Source organism: Aplidium turbinatum, chromosome 10, assembly GCF_918807975.1.
Source record: "Aplidium turbinatum chromosome 10, kaAplTurb1.1, whole genome shotgun sequence".
Lineage (NCBI taxonomy): Eukaryota > Metazoa > Chordata > Ascidiacea > Aplousobranchia > Polyclinidae > Aplidium > Aplidium turbinatum.
In genome coordinates this window covers 2,884,546-2,898,984 of record NC_137481.1, presented here as the reverse complement: position 1 = coordinate 2,898,984, position 14,439 = coordinate 2,884,546, and the positions used below count along the sequence as shown (strand labels likewise).

The window sequence follows — 14,439 nt, the reverse complement described above, 5'->3', positions numbered from 1 at the left end:
TCGTCAATCAGCACCACTGACTTTATCAAGGGAGCTGAAACAAGTAGGCCTAAACACAACCTGTTCAGCAACAAATGACACAACACAAATACTTACTGACGAAATGAATAAAGTAGCAAGAATCAGAGTTAAGATAACGCAAAAAGATTATCGCTCAGTTTAATTGATATCGCAGTGATACCTAAACACAGTAGGCTACTATCCGGCAGCGTAAATTTATTAATCTCTTGCCGGATATTTCTTGTCTATCTCTGCCGGATAGTAGCCTACTGTTTTAACATTAGGAGGTAACCAAGTAGCCTATAGTCACCAGAAGAACGCAAGTCGTTTTGTTTATCAAATGCCTTGTTAACAGTTAAACTTAGTTTTTATCATTTATCAAATTACAAAATCAAAGTTCCTTGCAACACATTAGATTTTCAATGCGTTTTAAGCCAATACGTAGCCTACATCTGCAATACTTTGTGTTACAGAAAACTTGTCGAGAAAAGATGAGTGTTGTGTACTTAAAAAACTATTTGTACGTGATTGGGGTTGTCGCGCATGGTGTAGGAACAACAGCTTGCTGGAGGATCGAAGTTTCTCGCCAAGACGACTTGGAGCCTTCTTACGAATGGCAGGAATGGAGACGTCTCCCAAGCAGGCGACCGTACCATGCTGCTGCAACCACGGAGAGTACGTCATATTTAGAAGTTTGTCCCATTGTTTTATAACACAATTGTCTATAATCGTCATAGCTACACAGCAATTATCTACAGATGCATAAGCTATCTTTAATCTAATGTGTTTCTAATCATTGCAGGAATTCCTTGAATTCGAGCAGTTCGATTACATTAACTGCCATTTTTGCTAAATAGTAAGAATGGTACATACATAAATTTTAAATCTGTTCAAAGATTTCATACAAGCGTCATGTTAATTTACTTAGAGCAGAATCAATACAATTCTAAAGCAGCTTGCAAAAGTTTCTTTTTTACATGTAGTCTATGGTCCGCCGAATTAGCTTTTTTTAAATACACGTATAGGTTTTCGAGTGATTATGGGAATCTCTACTGTCTGACTGGGGAAACCTCTTTGAGAGCTTAATCCTGGCAGTTTCGCATACTTGTGCAAGCTTTGACCTTCTTTTTTCTGAAAGTGTTGGCACTTTGTTCTATCCACTATGGCCGTCTGGTTGCTGCAATGGAAGGCTGTGTGTTAGAACTTCACAGGCGTACTGAACCTCTACTAATGTCGCAGGTCGCATCGTGTTGTCCGGCGGACGAGATTGCGGCAAGGAGATGATATATTTAACACCAAATGAGGGTCTGCCCATGCGGCTGGTCAAGTATCAGCACCTGTATCGTTGGAATAGATTTATTAATTACGGAAAAATGGAAGAACCTAGAATGAAGCATTGTATGATTCTTACTTCAGGTGACAATTAATTACATTGATTCAAAGTCTGCAGTGATTGGATCAATGTAAAAAGACGTTTGATTTGCTATCTGGATATATTCTCGTTGTGATTATTGCAAAGTAGTCATTGATTTCCGATATTGTCTACCCAAATCTTGTGGAAATAGCATCTTGCCGACAATATAATTGATTCCGAACTACTGTTAATTTGCAACAAATGTCCAGGGCTGTGAAGTCCAATGGATTTTGACGTGTCTAGAGTCGAAATCGTTAAAAAGAACTGGCGACTCCGGCTTACAAACAATGAACAGTAATTTTTTGTTTGCATTTTATAAAGTATCATTGTTCTCTACATTACGCTCTACACTTTCACCAGAAAATAAAGGTGTTAGTTGTGAAAATCGCCGTTTTAATTTCGATCACAACTCAAGTCAAACTAATTTTAAAAAAATGAAAAATGAAAAAAGACAATAATTAAAAAGTCTTGCAACACTGAAGCTGGAAGCGCAGACAAATATTTTTGCCCGACTCCACAGCACTGCAAACTCCAATAAAAATTGACAAATCTGTATGTTGAAACATTTCACGTTGCCCATGTAACCTTTCAATCTGTTTATTTTCAGACACTTGTTATTTGCTTGGTGGATCAAATTATTCCAACGTACCGTTGGATTCCTTTGAAATGAGTGTTGATGACATAACAGGATTTGAAACCAAAGCGTCAATGAATCATGCAAGATCGTCATTTATAGCTCTTCATCACAAGAATTACATCTATGCAATAGGTAACATAATCTGTGCCTATTTTAAGAAGGAATAACTCTCAATTTCTTTCTGGGTAGTGCCATTTTTTGAAACTGTAAACATTGCGTCAAACTGAAGCCTTGTATTGAATGCAGTGTGAGCTGCAAATCATCTTCTCTTGGCTGTTCTAGCAATGCAATGTATTTACTTACTCATTCCTGTTTGCATTCTTAGTGCCTGCAACATACGTTAGTAGTTGCTGTCTGAGCAAATGATTAAGTTAATGGTTTATGGCTACCTAAGGTGGGCAAGTATTAGCGTTGACGTGGGGGTCCAGGGGGTACTTTTGGATCAGAACCCAGGATGCTTTTAGGGTTCGGAAGCATTTCCAAAAGGCCCGGTAACTCACAAACTACGATGCATTCTTTGGATGTAATGTGTTTTTCTTAAGTGTCTTGATTTTGGGCCCAAAGATCTCATTGGTACCGGGCCAAAAATATCATCTCAATGGCCCCGTTGGATGCATAGTTTTCAATAGAATATTCTACATGGACAAAGTAAAAATGAACCCAGCTATAAACCTGTCATGCAACTGCGTAGAAATATTTTGTCTTCTATACGTGAGATCTGCACAACTTTTCACTCCTAGTTTTACAAGGTGTGTTCATTCTTCCATTTGAAGGAGGAACAATAAATGAAGAACGCTCTAACATTGTTTCGGCTGAGAGATACAATTTCTTTTGTAATCAGTGGGTAGAGCTGAAAGGTTTCTTAACTCATTCCACCACTCACTACTTTCTTGGGTTTGTGTATGGAAACATTATTTGCCTTCTTGGAGGGTAAGTACTAAAATCTATTCCAGTCAATGATATAGCGTCGTAACATCTTATAAGTATTGTGAAAAATTGGAATTAACATCCTGTACATTGGAATATCTTGTTACGATTTCCTGTTTCACAGCCAAGCATTACACCAACACAACACAACACACCTCCGGATCACGTCACGTGATGACACCAAGAAACTTTGTTTTTTGTTTTGAAATTTAGCAAGCTGAGAGCTCACTGGCTAATATAAAGTATATTAAATATTGTAATATATAGTGTATGTATGTATACTATAGTATATGTATAGTGCTGCGCTTGGTGATTGCACTTGGCCACGTAATAAAAGTCGTTAGGCAGCGCATGACTTAACCAATTTAGGTTTTTTGTAATTACATTATTATAATATTACATATAATTGAAATTGGACACGATATTGACAAAGTTCGGATAATTTGAATTTGGCAAAAGCTAACTTCGGTTAAATTTCAAAGTAGTTTGTCACCGAAGTTAATAGTAATTTCCACATTCATTTTAAAAATTCAGTAATGAAGTCCAGTTGGTGAGCTCTTAGTTTTTAAGAAGTTTCAATTAACAGTACCAAAGTGTAATTAAAAAATGTTGCTTTTCTGGACCATTTGACATAAAATAGCCCCCCACAGTGGAGTTACTTTACGTATTGTGTGTTAGAAACTTATTCTTTTTTGGTTTTAGAGGTTGGTTAAAGTTGTCTATGCCCCATGGCTGCAGAGTTGGATCAACTACGGTTGTACTGTAATTGTAATTGAACATATTTTCACACTCGTGTAATTATATCAGTCTTTGAGACTTCTGCTGTTACATAATTGTAATTAAAACTTTAGATCAATTTACTATTATATTAAGTTGTACGTATGATATCAGTGCTTTTGTTGAGCCGCAAGTCGGGGTTATTATATTCGGAAGTAATTGAAATTGCAATGATAATTCAACAGTTTTAGAGCAACGTGATTTTGATAGTAGTGTAAACCATGTAACGTACCTAACTCAGCACGGCTGTGCGCTTTTAGACAAATCTTCCAGTGCATTATGCCCCCTTTTTGAGCTTCTGTATACTGTGTAGAATATCTCAATTATAGCATCATACACTCTCCTTCCACATTCTCCTGTGTAACTTATGTATGTCTACCACGGTATTCTATGCTTCCTTTGTTTCGGTAGCCTATTTATCAGGATGTGGGTCGGAGTCGTGAAGTCGGAAGGATTCTGATGTGTCCGGAATCGGAGTCGGCCAGTTATAAACCGAGTAGTTGGAGTTGTATAGTTTTCTGTTTCAGTTTGTTTTTATTTCTGACCATCACAACAACAATAAAAATATATGCCAAAAGTGGAAAAGGTCTAGAAAAAGGTAGAAGCGACAAAAACGCTGACGTTATGACCTGCACGATGCCAAAGCAGGACAATCAGTTTAAAATACGGCTCAGTTGCAACCCTTCGCTCGACTTCAGAGCCCTACTATTTATAACCGTGGTGAGAACTTTGGTATAACGCTTGAAATGGAGTCAGTGTGACATTAGAATTACCCAAAAGAACCCAACTGTGTCTTTGGCCAAGACACTTAATGCCATGCACCCACTACCAACCCACGCATCCACAGGATGCGATTGGCTTTCCGTTTTATCCAACTCTTCAACCACCTGGCGAAACTTGATTATGACAATAGTATATTTGTACATTTTGTTTCAGAAACCCAGTAACCTTCGATTTGACACCAAACCCAGGAAGTAAATACAAGCTTCCTCACGAATCAGTTACTTGGAGCACCAAACCTGAGCTGAAGTTGCCACACATGTATCTGGAGAATACAATCTTCACGGTGGCACATTGGAAGTATAAAACTACCGAATAAACTCCCGTTTTGCTTCCCATTCATATATTTCTATTCATTGCTTCCCACAAGACATCTCGTCTATAGATCAAAGGCAGCCCATATTGTTTTTCATATTTTGTTTACAATACACGTTCCCTGTATACAATGGCAAGTCGGTTCTGTGGTTATTCAGATTCGAAAGTAATGAGTAAGAAGCAGCCTACTTTTCCGAAGCCTCAACCACTTAAGGGTTAATATAAACCGACATCTGACTTGTCGCGTGGGATATTAACATGGCAATGATTTAACATTAAAATCACCACACGCGTCAGTTGACATATTTCAATGATGCCACTGCAACTGCATGACTTAACCGCGCGTGCTCCAAATGTGCGGCGAAGTGTAGGCTGTAGGCTAGATTACTAAAACTCAGAACGTCAGGTTATTGCGTGCTGGTGAATTTCCTGCGTAACGGAAGAATCCCAAGAATAATTGAGACGAGTAGCTTTATTTCCCAGTATGACATAAACAAAGAGAGAAAGTTGTAGGCCTACGCGTCAACTGACGCAAACAACTGGCTTCATCACCCTGCTACGAAATGCGTGCTGAATGCTGATGATTATATAACGCAACAAACTCCACGAAAAACTCCTTGTGTCTTATCACAAAGCATAAGTTGGACATGATCACTTTGCAAAAAGATATACCTTTAGCTTGCTCGTCCATCATCAAGCTTTATATTGACGAGAGGAAGTTGACCGGAAAAGCCAAACTATATGATCAATCAGAAGAATCAGTTTATTTAAATAGAGCTTTCGCTACACAAGTGTGGCTTCATCAGTATAATCCTATTCAAATAGAAACTATTTGTTATTTGATGGAAACTTATTCTATTTGAATAAGATTATACTGATGAAACCACACTTGTGTGGCGAAAGTTCTGTATTTAAATAAACTGATTCTTCTGATTTGGTGTGATATTGTTTACTTTATTTAAGATCAATCAGGCGGCTTATTTAAGTTTTACATAATATTAGCACGAGAGAGAAAGCAGTATAATCTGATGAGGTCACTGAGTCAGCTTTCACCCCATTATATTCCCTCGGCACAATGCCCTTTCTGTTATTTCCAATTGTATTTTGATTGATTAATCTTTATCCCCGGACTGGGAAAGCGTCTTGCAGAGCTTAATCCTGGTAGTTTCGCATACTTGTAGAGGCTTTGAATCACTGACGCAGGCCCGGTCACCGAGATTGACAGAGTGAAATTTCCGACTGTTGAAGTCTTGTTGCCGGGGAATTATTCCATTCATTAGATGCCGCTGAATTGAGCAGTCTTTAACGTGGAGAGCAGTCTTTAACGTGCGTTGCTCAAGCGCACACCCAGAGAGTCGAACCAGCGCCGCTTGATCTTGAAGGTTTTTCGTTCCAGAAGTCACTCGCTAACCAACTGAGCTATCGGGCAGTCCGCAGCAGGTATTTTACTAAAAGTCAGATTTTTAACCCTTTGGCGACAGAGGTAAAAGTCAGCGTAAGTCATAATATTAATTGTAGCGTCATAAATCAAAAAATTGGAAGCTTTTTGTTACGTAGTACATATTGCACTCAGGCAAACCAGGAAATAATAGGAGGACATTTACCCGCAGCACGGCAATAATAGTTATAGAGGATATTAACAATGAAATTGTAATAAAAAATTCAAGAGAAACTTTACATGTTTTGAGTAGGCTATACTGGCACCTCTATAAAATATAATTTATAGTTATTAAGAAAACAGTACAAAACACGTTTTTCAGTTCATTGTTGACCCAATAGAGCTAATATAATTATGTGGTGTGTAGGCAATCTTACCGAGTCATGCATTCTAATCGTACGTAGCCTACGTTATTCAATAAAGTACATAGCCTACAGAAAAACAGAGGAAATGCTGTTATACAATGCATTACGTCATGAAAATCGACATCAATACGGGCATAACAACGCATTGCGAGTTATTTCTAGAAAATTAGAACAAACTAAATAGCTGAGATTCCGGTGTAATCAGGGGCGGATCGAGAAGGGGCAATCGCCTCTCCTAAAACAAAAACAAAAAAACTGTATTTACTATGTGTTCGCAAGGTCGGATTATTGTAGACCTATACATCACTGTGTTCTGTTGAAATTGAAATCCTCTCCCCATGGGCTACTTGCTTGATCTGCTCCTGCGCGTAACGAAGATGTCAACACAGATCGACACAATGTATTTCAATAAAATATAGATCGCATTCTGAGCGAATTCATAATGAGTGGTATGAGTTAGATTCAAGTCCTCAACAGATATTTTTCAGATCTAAGCTTTGTTTGATAGATCCACGTATTTTATTTTACGATTTTCAAGTTTATGGATTGTACTTGGTTTGAAATCAGTATTTTGTGCATTTACAGTAAGCTGACTCTGTTTTAACAGTAAGCTTCAGTTGTGGTGCACAGACACCCCATTTTTCTAGTGTAGATATTTCTGTTGCAAACATACCGTACATATATTCGATCTGTGCATACATTTTATTAAAATAAGGATCTTCTGATGAACCCCTTTTTAAGTAAAACAGGCTGTAGAGGTTTTAAAAAGTAATAACTATATTTGATGTATGTATATTCGATTTCAAGTAATCCTGCTGTATAAGTTAAGTTACAATAAAGTTCTACAATACGACAATTTGTTTGCTGTCTGCAGCCTTGGTCTTGACCAATTGTTACATATCACTGTGGATGTGGCGCATATATGAGTGTTGTTATTATTATTACATCAACTTAACCATTTTTTACAAAATTATTACTATTGTGACGAAAGTTAATGAAGTATTAAAAGATTTTAGCATAGGTAATTATAGACAAATCATTAAAAACTTATATTATATATAGACCATGTAGCTTTAAGACTGTAAATAAATAAATAAATGCCATAATAGGACAATCATCTCTCTCTCTAGGTATCATAGCTGATACAGCCCTCGATGTACAGTGATGTTCCAGTTTGATCGATCTCGTGCGTCTTACCAACTTTTAGTAGGGTTTTTGATATGTGGTTGAAAATTGTGCAACAATGTGAATCTTTGAGCTCCTCTTGACAGTTTTCCTAGTATTTTTCCACTTAAAGATAAATCTTCAAGTTCGCCTTTCCTTATGATGTGACCCAAGAACTTCAGCTGCCGCATTTCTAAAGATCTCATTATCTGTTGCTGCCGGCCCATCTGTTGGAGAACTGCTCTGTTGGTTCGAAAAGCTGTCCATAGAATTTTAAGGACAATTATAAACACATAAAAAAAGCAAATCTATTAAAATTTTATCTCAAGAAGGCTTTTAATTATAAAAATAATTTCCGCGTTTTGTAAATTCAACCCTTTCGGTTTTATTCCCAATCCAATTCTTGAATCCTTACCGTTTACGTTTCTTGCAGCTAATCAAAACTATTAAGGCGTAACAATTTAATCAGAGATTAAACATTGATGACGAAATGAACACTACAACTTTGTTATTCCTGCTGTTCTTTTGGGCAAAGTTGTGGACTACCAACAAAGGAGATGGTAACAATTCAGTTGTTGCATCATTTATTGTGCTTTAACTCAACAACTAACAATCTAAAGTAATTTTACATTTTAAAGTAAAATTTTCGAGATAGCCTAAAAATGCATAGTTATACACTATACAATAGCATAGTCCCAGTTATGTGAAGTGTAAATATAGCCTACCGTGTAGAATGCTACGAATCAGCATGAAAAATTCAGGCCATTATTATTTACAAATTACGATTGTTGTACTATTAACACCTGCTATTCCCATGATTGCGTTTCAGTAACCTGTGGGTTCAACGCGACTGCAAGTGATGAACCACAACTTATAACATCACCTAGATGGCCAAATCAATATCCTCCCTACCAATTCTGTGTGTGGATTTTGAAATCTCCAAATGAGTTTCAAGTGCAATTAACAGTTGAAACATTTGAAATAAACAGATATGACACTTTAAAGGTATCATAGTAATGCAAATACTACACTTTCATAAAGGCTTGGTTGTGGTTCTCTACATCAAAATGTCTCACAGTCAAACTCAAAAAATAATTAATGGTTTTAGTTATCGAATTGAACAAGCAAAATGTTGTGTTTCTCGGCAGTCGAGTGTAGCAAGAACTCAGCGATAGACACGTGTTTTGCCCATGAGGCTGGGCTCATCAGCACCACTAGTTTGTGCCACATAGTTTTCAACCGCTGCTTTTGTCTGTCAATTGAAGTCTTACCTTGTGGAAAGGAAAACAACTAAACTAACTGTCGTCAAGGATCGTCGTCAACTGTGCATAAGCAAAACTTTGATATTTTAAGTCTCATGTACAAAAAAGTGTCGGTTAACTTCAGATTTTTTATTTATTTTCAATTTGAACATAAATGTAATTTTGTTGACAAGAAAAATTATATCCTACTATGCATTAAAAATGCAATTTGGTTCTAGGTGGTTTGATTAGGCCTTTAGCCGTTCCATCGTTAAAAAGTATGAAATCTAATTTCCCTTCAAAGTATTATTGATACATTTTGTCAATAACAAGCCTCTTGCCACCATTAAGCACCAAACCTGCATTCATTGAAAGTTATGCCAAGTAGCATATTTAATTCAAGATTTCTTGTTTCATTTTTGTTTGGCTTTTTGTTTAATCTAAACAGCATCCCAACCTGATCTTTTCAATTACATAAGGCTTAGTTCATACGGTATAATAAAAACATACAACCAGCTGAATAGCCAAGTGGTGAGAGCCCTGGAACGGCACCTGAAAGGGTGCCGGTTCGACACCACTCACGAGTATGCGGCTGTGTCTTTGGCATGACACTTAAAGGCATGCCTGAAGGTGGAAACGAATATTTGCTTCCTTGCCTTCCCGTCCATTTAATATAAATCTTCAACCACCCGGTGAAAGCCTGAATACAACAACAAAATACAGTACAGTATAACAGTAACATTAATGGCGTTGTGTTTGTATCTTAGTGGATATGTTAATGCTCCCGACACTTCAGTCAAAGTACACTCCAAAACTAACCTAACATTTTTTAAAGATATTTTTCTATACTCGTTATTCTGAAATATTAATCAACATTTTAATTTGTAGAGATTCTAAAAACATAAAGTACTATTGTGCATATATTCAATTATGATTTATAGATTTTAATAAAAAAGTTTTGACTGGATTTTGCATTTTTTTTTCTGATAATGATAATGACATAAGCAATACAATCAAACTCAAATGGCATCTTCCCAGTTGCACATATTGATTTGTTTTTAATTTTTAATGAACGTGTTATGTTGTACCCATTGTGATATCATACAAGGTTTAGCTACTGCGTGTCACATACGCAACAAAACAGACAACTGGAATCAGCAAAGGTCGCCTTCGATTCATTTGCAGCTAATTATTTTGATATGTGCCATTATGCGTCTTGCCAAGGCACAGCCGCGTTCTGTCAAACATACGTTTTTTTGAGCGTCAGACCATCGCTTTCACTGACAGACAAAGCAGCCGATAAAAAGATCATTTTCCTCTTAGAAAAAGTTAACTTAGTGGTCCACTGAGCGAGATAGACGTTCTATACCGCAATCGTAGATCTTTTCATGCACGTCTTAAACTATTATGGTTTTGCCACCTTTTCCTTTTCTTGGTTTTATTACTGTATTTCTTTTTCACAATATCATTTCTTTTGCATTTTGACAAAGAAAAATAAATTGAATTGAATTGAAAATTGAACACGTATAATTATTTCCCAGTACCTACATTGTAGAGGTAGGCTATTCTGTTTATTCAATACTTTAAAAAATATAATATGGAACAAATTTATTTTTCTACACTAAGTTATTTCATTTACTTCACAGATATTTGAAAACACTGATTTTCCAGTCAGTTTCACGGGAAACCAACTCACACAAACAATGTTTCATTCATTGAATGGATTTCTTAAAGTGACGTTTACTTCTTCAAGATTTGGTGGCTTCCGGAAGCGTGGATTCAAAGCATTTTTTTCAAGTAAGTTACACGAAATTGTGTTGCATTGTTACCAAACTTTAGTTTATGAGATCTCATATTTGTGTTATTCATTTTGTATCTGTATATATTATATATATATGTATATCTCATAAACGCCATAAAACTTGATTTCGTATTGTGAGCCCACGGCACGTTCTGTCAAAACAAACCGTAGTCTTAGATTAACAGTTTTTTTAGTTTGTTTTCTATTTGTCTAATGTCTATGTCAACATCTTAGATGCATAGTATGAGATACTGTGCACTGCACCCAACTACTATTTTACTTTACATGCACTACAAAAGAAACCACATTTGATTTTTCATGTTTTTGTTGTTGTAGTAGCCTATTTGTACTTTTATCATTTATTCTTTATCATTGTACTTTTATCATACAAGCTTCCCGTCCGCTACAAATCGAAAATCCTTGATAACCAAAAAAAAGTTTGGAAAATTATTTTTGCTTTTGGAAATTCTTTTTGGTTATCAAGGATTTTCGATTTGTAGCGGATGGGAAGCTAGTATGTAATCTTAGGGACAGTACATTACGGGACGCGCAACTCCGTTGTTCCGCCAACATTAGAAGGGTCAATTGCCAATTTGACATTTTTTAGGCTTTGCTGCTGGCTTGTTTTCAACTGAAAACCTTAAATTACTTTAAAACCAACTTCACTTTTCTTATATAACCTAAGCTTATAAAAAGTACATTATTTTGCAAATCAGAAAAAAACGGAACCCTTCTAGTGTTGCGGATAAGCGAAAAGCGGATGTAGTTACGCATCCCTATGATCTACAATCTGTAATGTAATCTATAGGTCGCTGCAGTGGATGGGGTGTTTTGACCGAAAAACACTTTAAGATTGGACAAGTTTTGCTATAAACCAACTGATTGCAGTCATTGTGACCCTTCTGGTATTCAGCCAGAAAGTTGATTCTTGGGTTAAACTTTGTTTAGTAATTACAGAAAAAAAAGATTAATTGCGAGGGTGAAAATCGAACCACGTCATCGAGATGACTACTTTCCTTACCCCAAACTGCTAGACCACGCTGACGACGGAAAAACCTTCACTTAATTTACTTAATAAGAATGTGTCAATCTGTGGTGCATCAATCAAATTTAAAAGACTTGATAGAAGAAGAGGCGCAATCAGCTTTTGTTTAGTTTTGTTTCCTAGTCCTTACTTCATTTTGCGATCTTAACTATTCCAGAAAAGTCCATGCTGGGGCATTGTTTTCTGATGTAGCCAAATGGCATTACTGCCCAATTTCTGTCAGAGGGCAATTGTCATTGTAAACAATGCTCGTCGGTTTCTTCACAGCGCCGTCCAAACAAACGCAAAGAGCATGAAGCGAAATTAAATGCTTCTTGAAAGACTGCAATAGTGCAATCGACTTTAATTATGTTGCGCATGGTGGACTGAGCGACTGGCTCAAACGGCTACAGTTGTGATACGCATATGACAAGTTAAATATTAAATCTCTACGCAGGCTACAAATCATTTAGATAGCAGAGAGTTTCTGGGTTAGGGCAAATGGGTATTAATGCACACGTCAGTAAGCCTGGTAGCGTGTTGCCGAAGACAAAACACTCAGAAGAGGGCATTGGGGGCTCCTTCAGAAAATTTTGAAGACAGAAATATTTTAAAATTGCGCATTCTGAGAGTATTTCTAGCCTAAATCAATAGTAAGACTATAACATTATGCTTTCGGCGGTTCGGCGTTTGCATATATAAATAGTTTTGGAGTACAATAATTGTATTTGTCCCTCTCCCTTGACTACGCTTGTGTCTATAAGCCTACACAAGACAAGAGTATATCTACTGCTTCATGTGATTAAGCTCTCCACTTTTCTAAGTTAACACGTTTTTTTTTGCTTTTCAGAAACTGCTGGTGAGTGCAGATAAAACAATAGTGGACGACATAGTATTAAAACTACGTTGAATTACATCGTTTATGTTTTAATTTCTCGTCTCGCCTTGAGTGGTTGACAAAAAGGAACTAAGGTAAAAGTGTAATAAGCAAAGGTTCGTGTTATGCTGGACTCTATCTTTCTACCATCAGTTTTTCAACAACCTTGCCCACCCAGTTTGCAATACTTGTAAAAGCTTTACATGTACATTACAAGGAAGGCTATATGTGGAACCTATTCATTTACACAAATACACTGCAATGCCATCTAGCCGCCAACACAGTTAAGTACAACATCTCGGAATGAAAAGTTGTAGTCTTAGCGGCATGTTGAACACCAATTGGGGTTATATGGATAAATATCTAAGTTAATTTTACGTTAGACATACGTTGTTGTCATGTTTTATATGTTGTGACTGAGCTAATGGTGCCGAGGAACAGACCGCAGACCACATCATCAATGACTGCTCCATCTTTAAGCCACCTAACAAAGTGGAAGGTCTGCGTGTCATGGATGATGAAACCAAAGACTGGCTGCTCTCTAGTAGCCTTCCAGTGTAGTCTGGGAACATAGTGAATCTGGGGTGGTAAAAGGATAGACCCTCGGCCCCAGACGCTCACACGACGACGACGACGACGACGACTGAGCTAATGTATTGTGGTTATACGGTTCTGATTTACAAACGCAACTTCGTTTTTCGTTGTTGAAGTTGTCACTTTACTGTGCACTGCTATTTTGCATTCATCAAATGCTGGCATTTGCACAGCAATCTAACCTCTTAGTGTAATTTAATAAGAATCGATTTCGCTATAGTAATAGCATCATCAACTAACACATGTAAAAAAGAAATTTTGAAAAATACGTAAAACGAACAAATAAAGCAAACTCCGATATTATCAGCATGCATAAAATTCTATTGTAAATGGAAAGTTACATAAAACTAAAATCAAAAGCTGCAAACCTAAATCTTGAACTGGTGTTCTGCCACGATTTCCAACAATATACTGGCACAAAAATTCAAGAAATACATGAACATACATCATCTTTCAAGTAAATTAAAACACTTAAACAACACGAATATAACGAACTTTACTGTGTTGCATGATCAATTTTCATGTATTGGCAAATATGCAGCAGAAGCAACAGTCAGCTGTGAGCCCCTACACTATTTTCGAAATGACGCCAGTTCGACACCCCTTCAGAATATGCTGCTGAGTTTGTTTTTTTTCTGCTTGGGCATTTAATGACATGACTGAATGACGAAAATTGACTTCCTTGCGTTCTAGTTTATTCCAAATCTTTAAACTAACATCGTAAGCATTCTAACGCATTTATTCTCTGGCCCATGCAGAGATGAAACACACACGCTCACACACACACACGCACACACACATACACACGCATACACACATAAACACGCACAAACACATACACACGCATACACACATAGCCTACACACGCACACAAACATACACACGCACTCACACATACACACGCATACACACATACACACGCACACACACACATACACACGCACACTTACATACACACCCCATAGCGCACATTAAACTGAGTTTTGTGAAGTCTTGTACATCTTACATTGCTGTGTTCGAAGTCATTTGCATATTTTGTAGTAACTTGCGGCTTCAATGCCACTGTCAGTGATGATCCGCAAGTT

The 14,439-nt window shown here is 37.0% G+C and overlaps 1 protein-coding gene across 1 annotated transcript; it reads left to right on the top strand.

Annotated features, from left to right (window-relative positions):
• Window positions 1-1,294: 1,294 nt before the first annotated feature.
• LOC145779118 (uncharacterized) lies at window positions 1,295-4,966 on the top strand. The gene is made up of 4 exons (XM_082590689.1): window positions 1,295-1,416; window positions 2,022-2,183; window positions 2,825-2,981; window positions 4,692-4,966. The coding sequence occupies exons 1-4, from the start codon at window positions 1,314-1,316 to the stop codon at window positions 4,852-4,854; spliced, it is 585 nt and encodes a 194-aa protein (XP_082446815.1). The 5' UTR covers window positions 1,295-1,313; the 3' UTR covers window positions 4,855-4,966.
• Window positions 4,967-14,439: the final 9,473 nt, after the last annotated feature.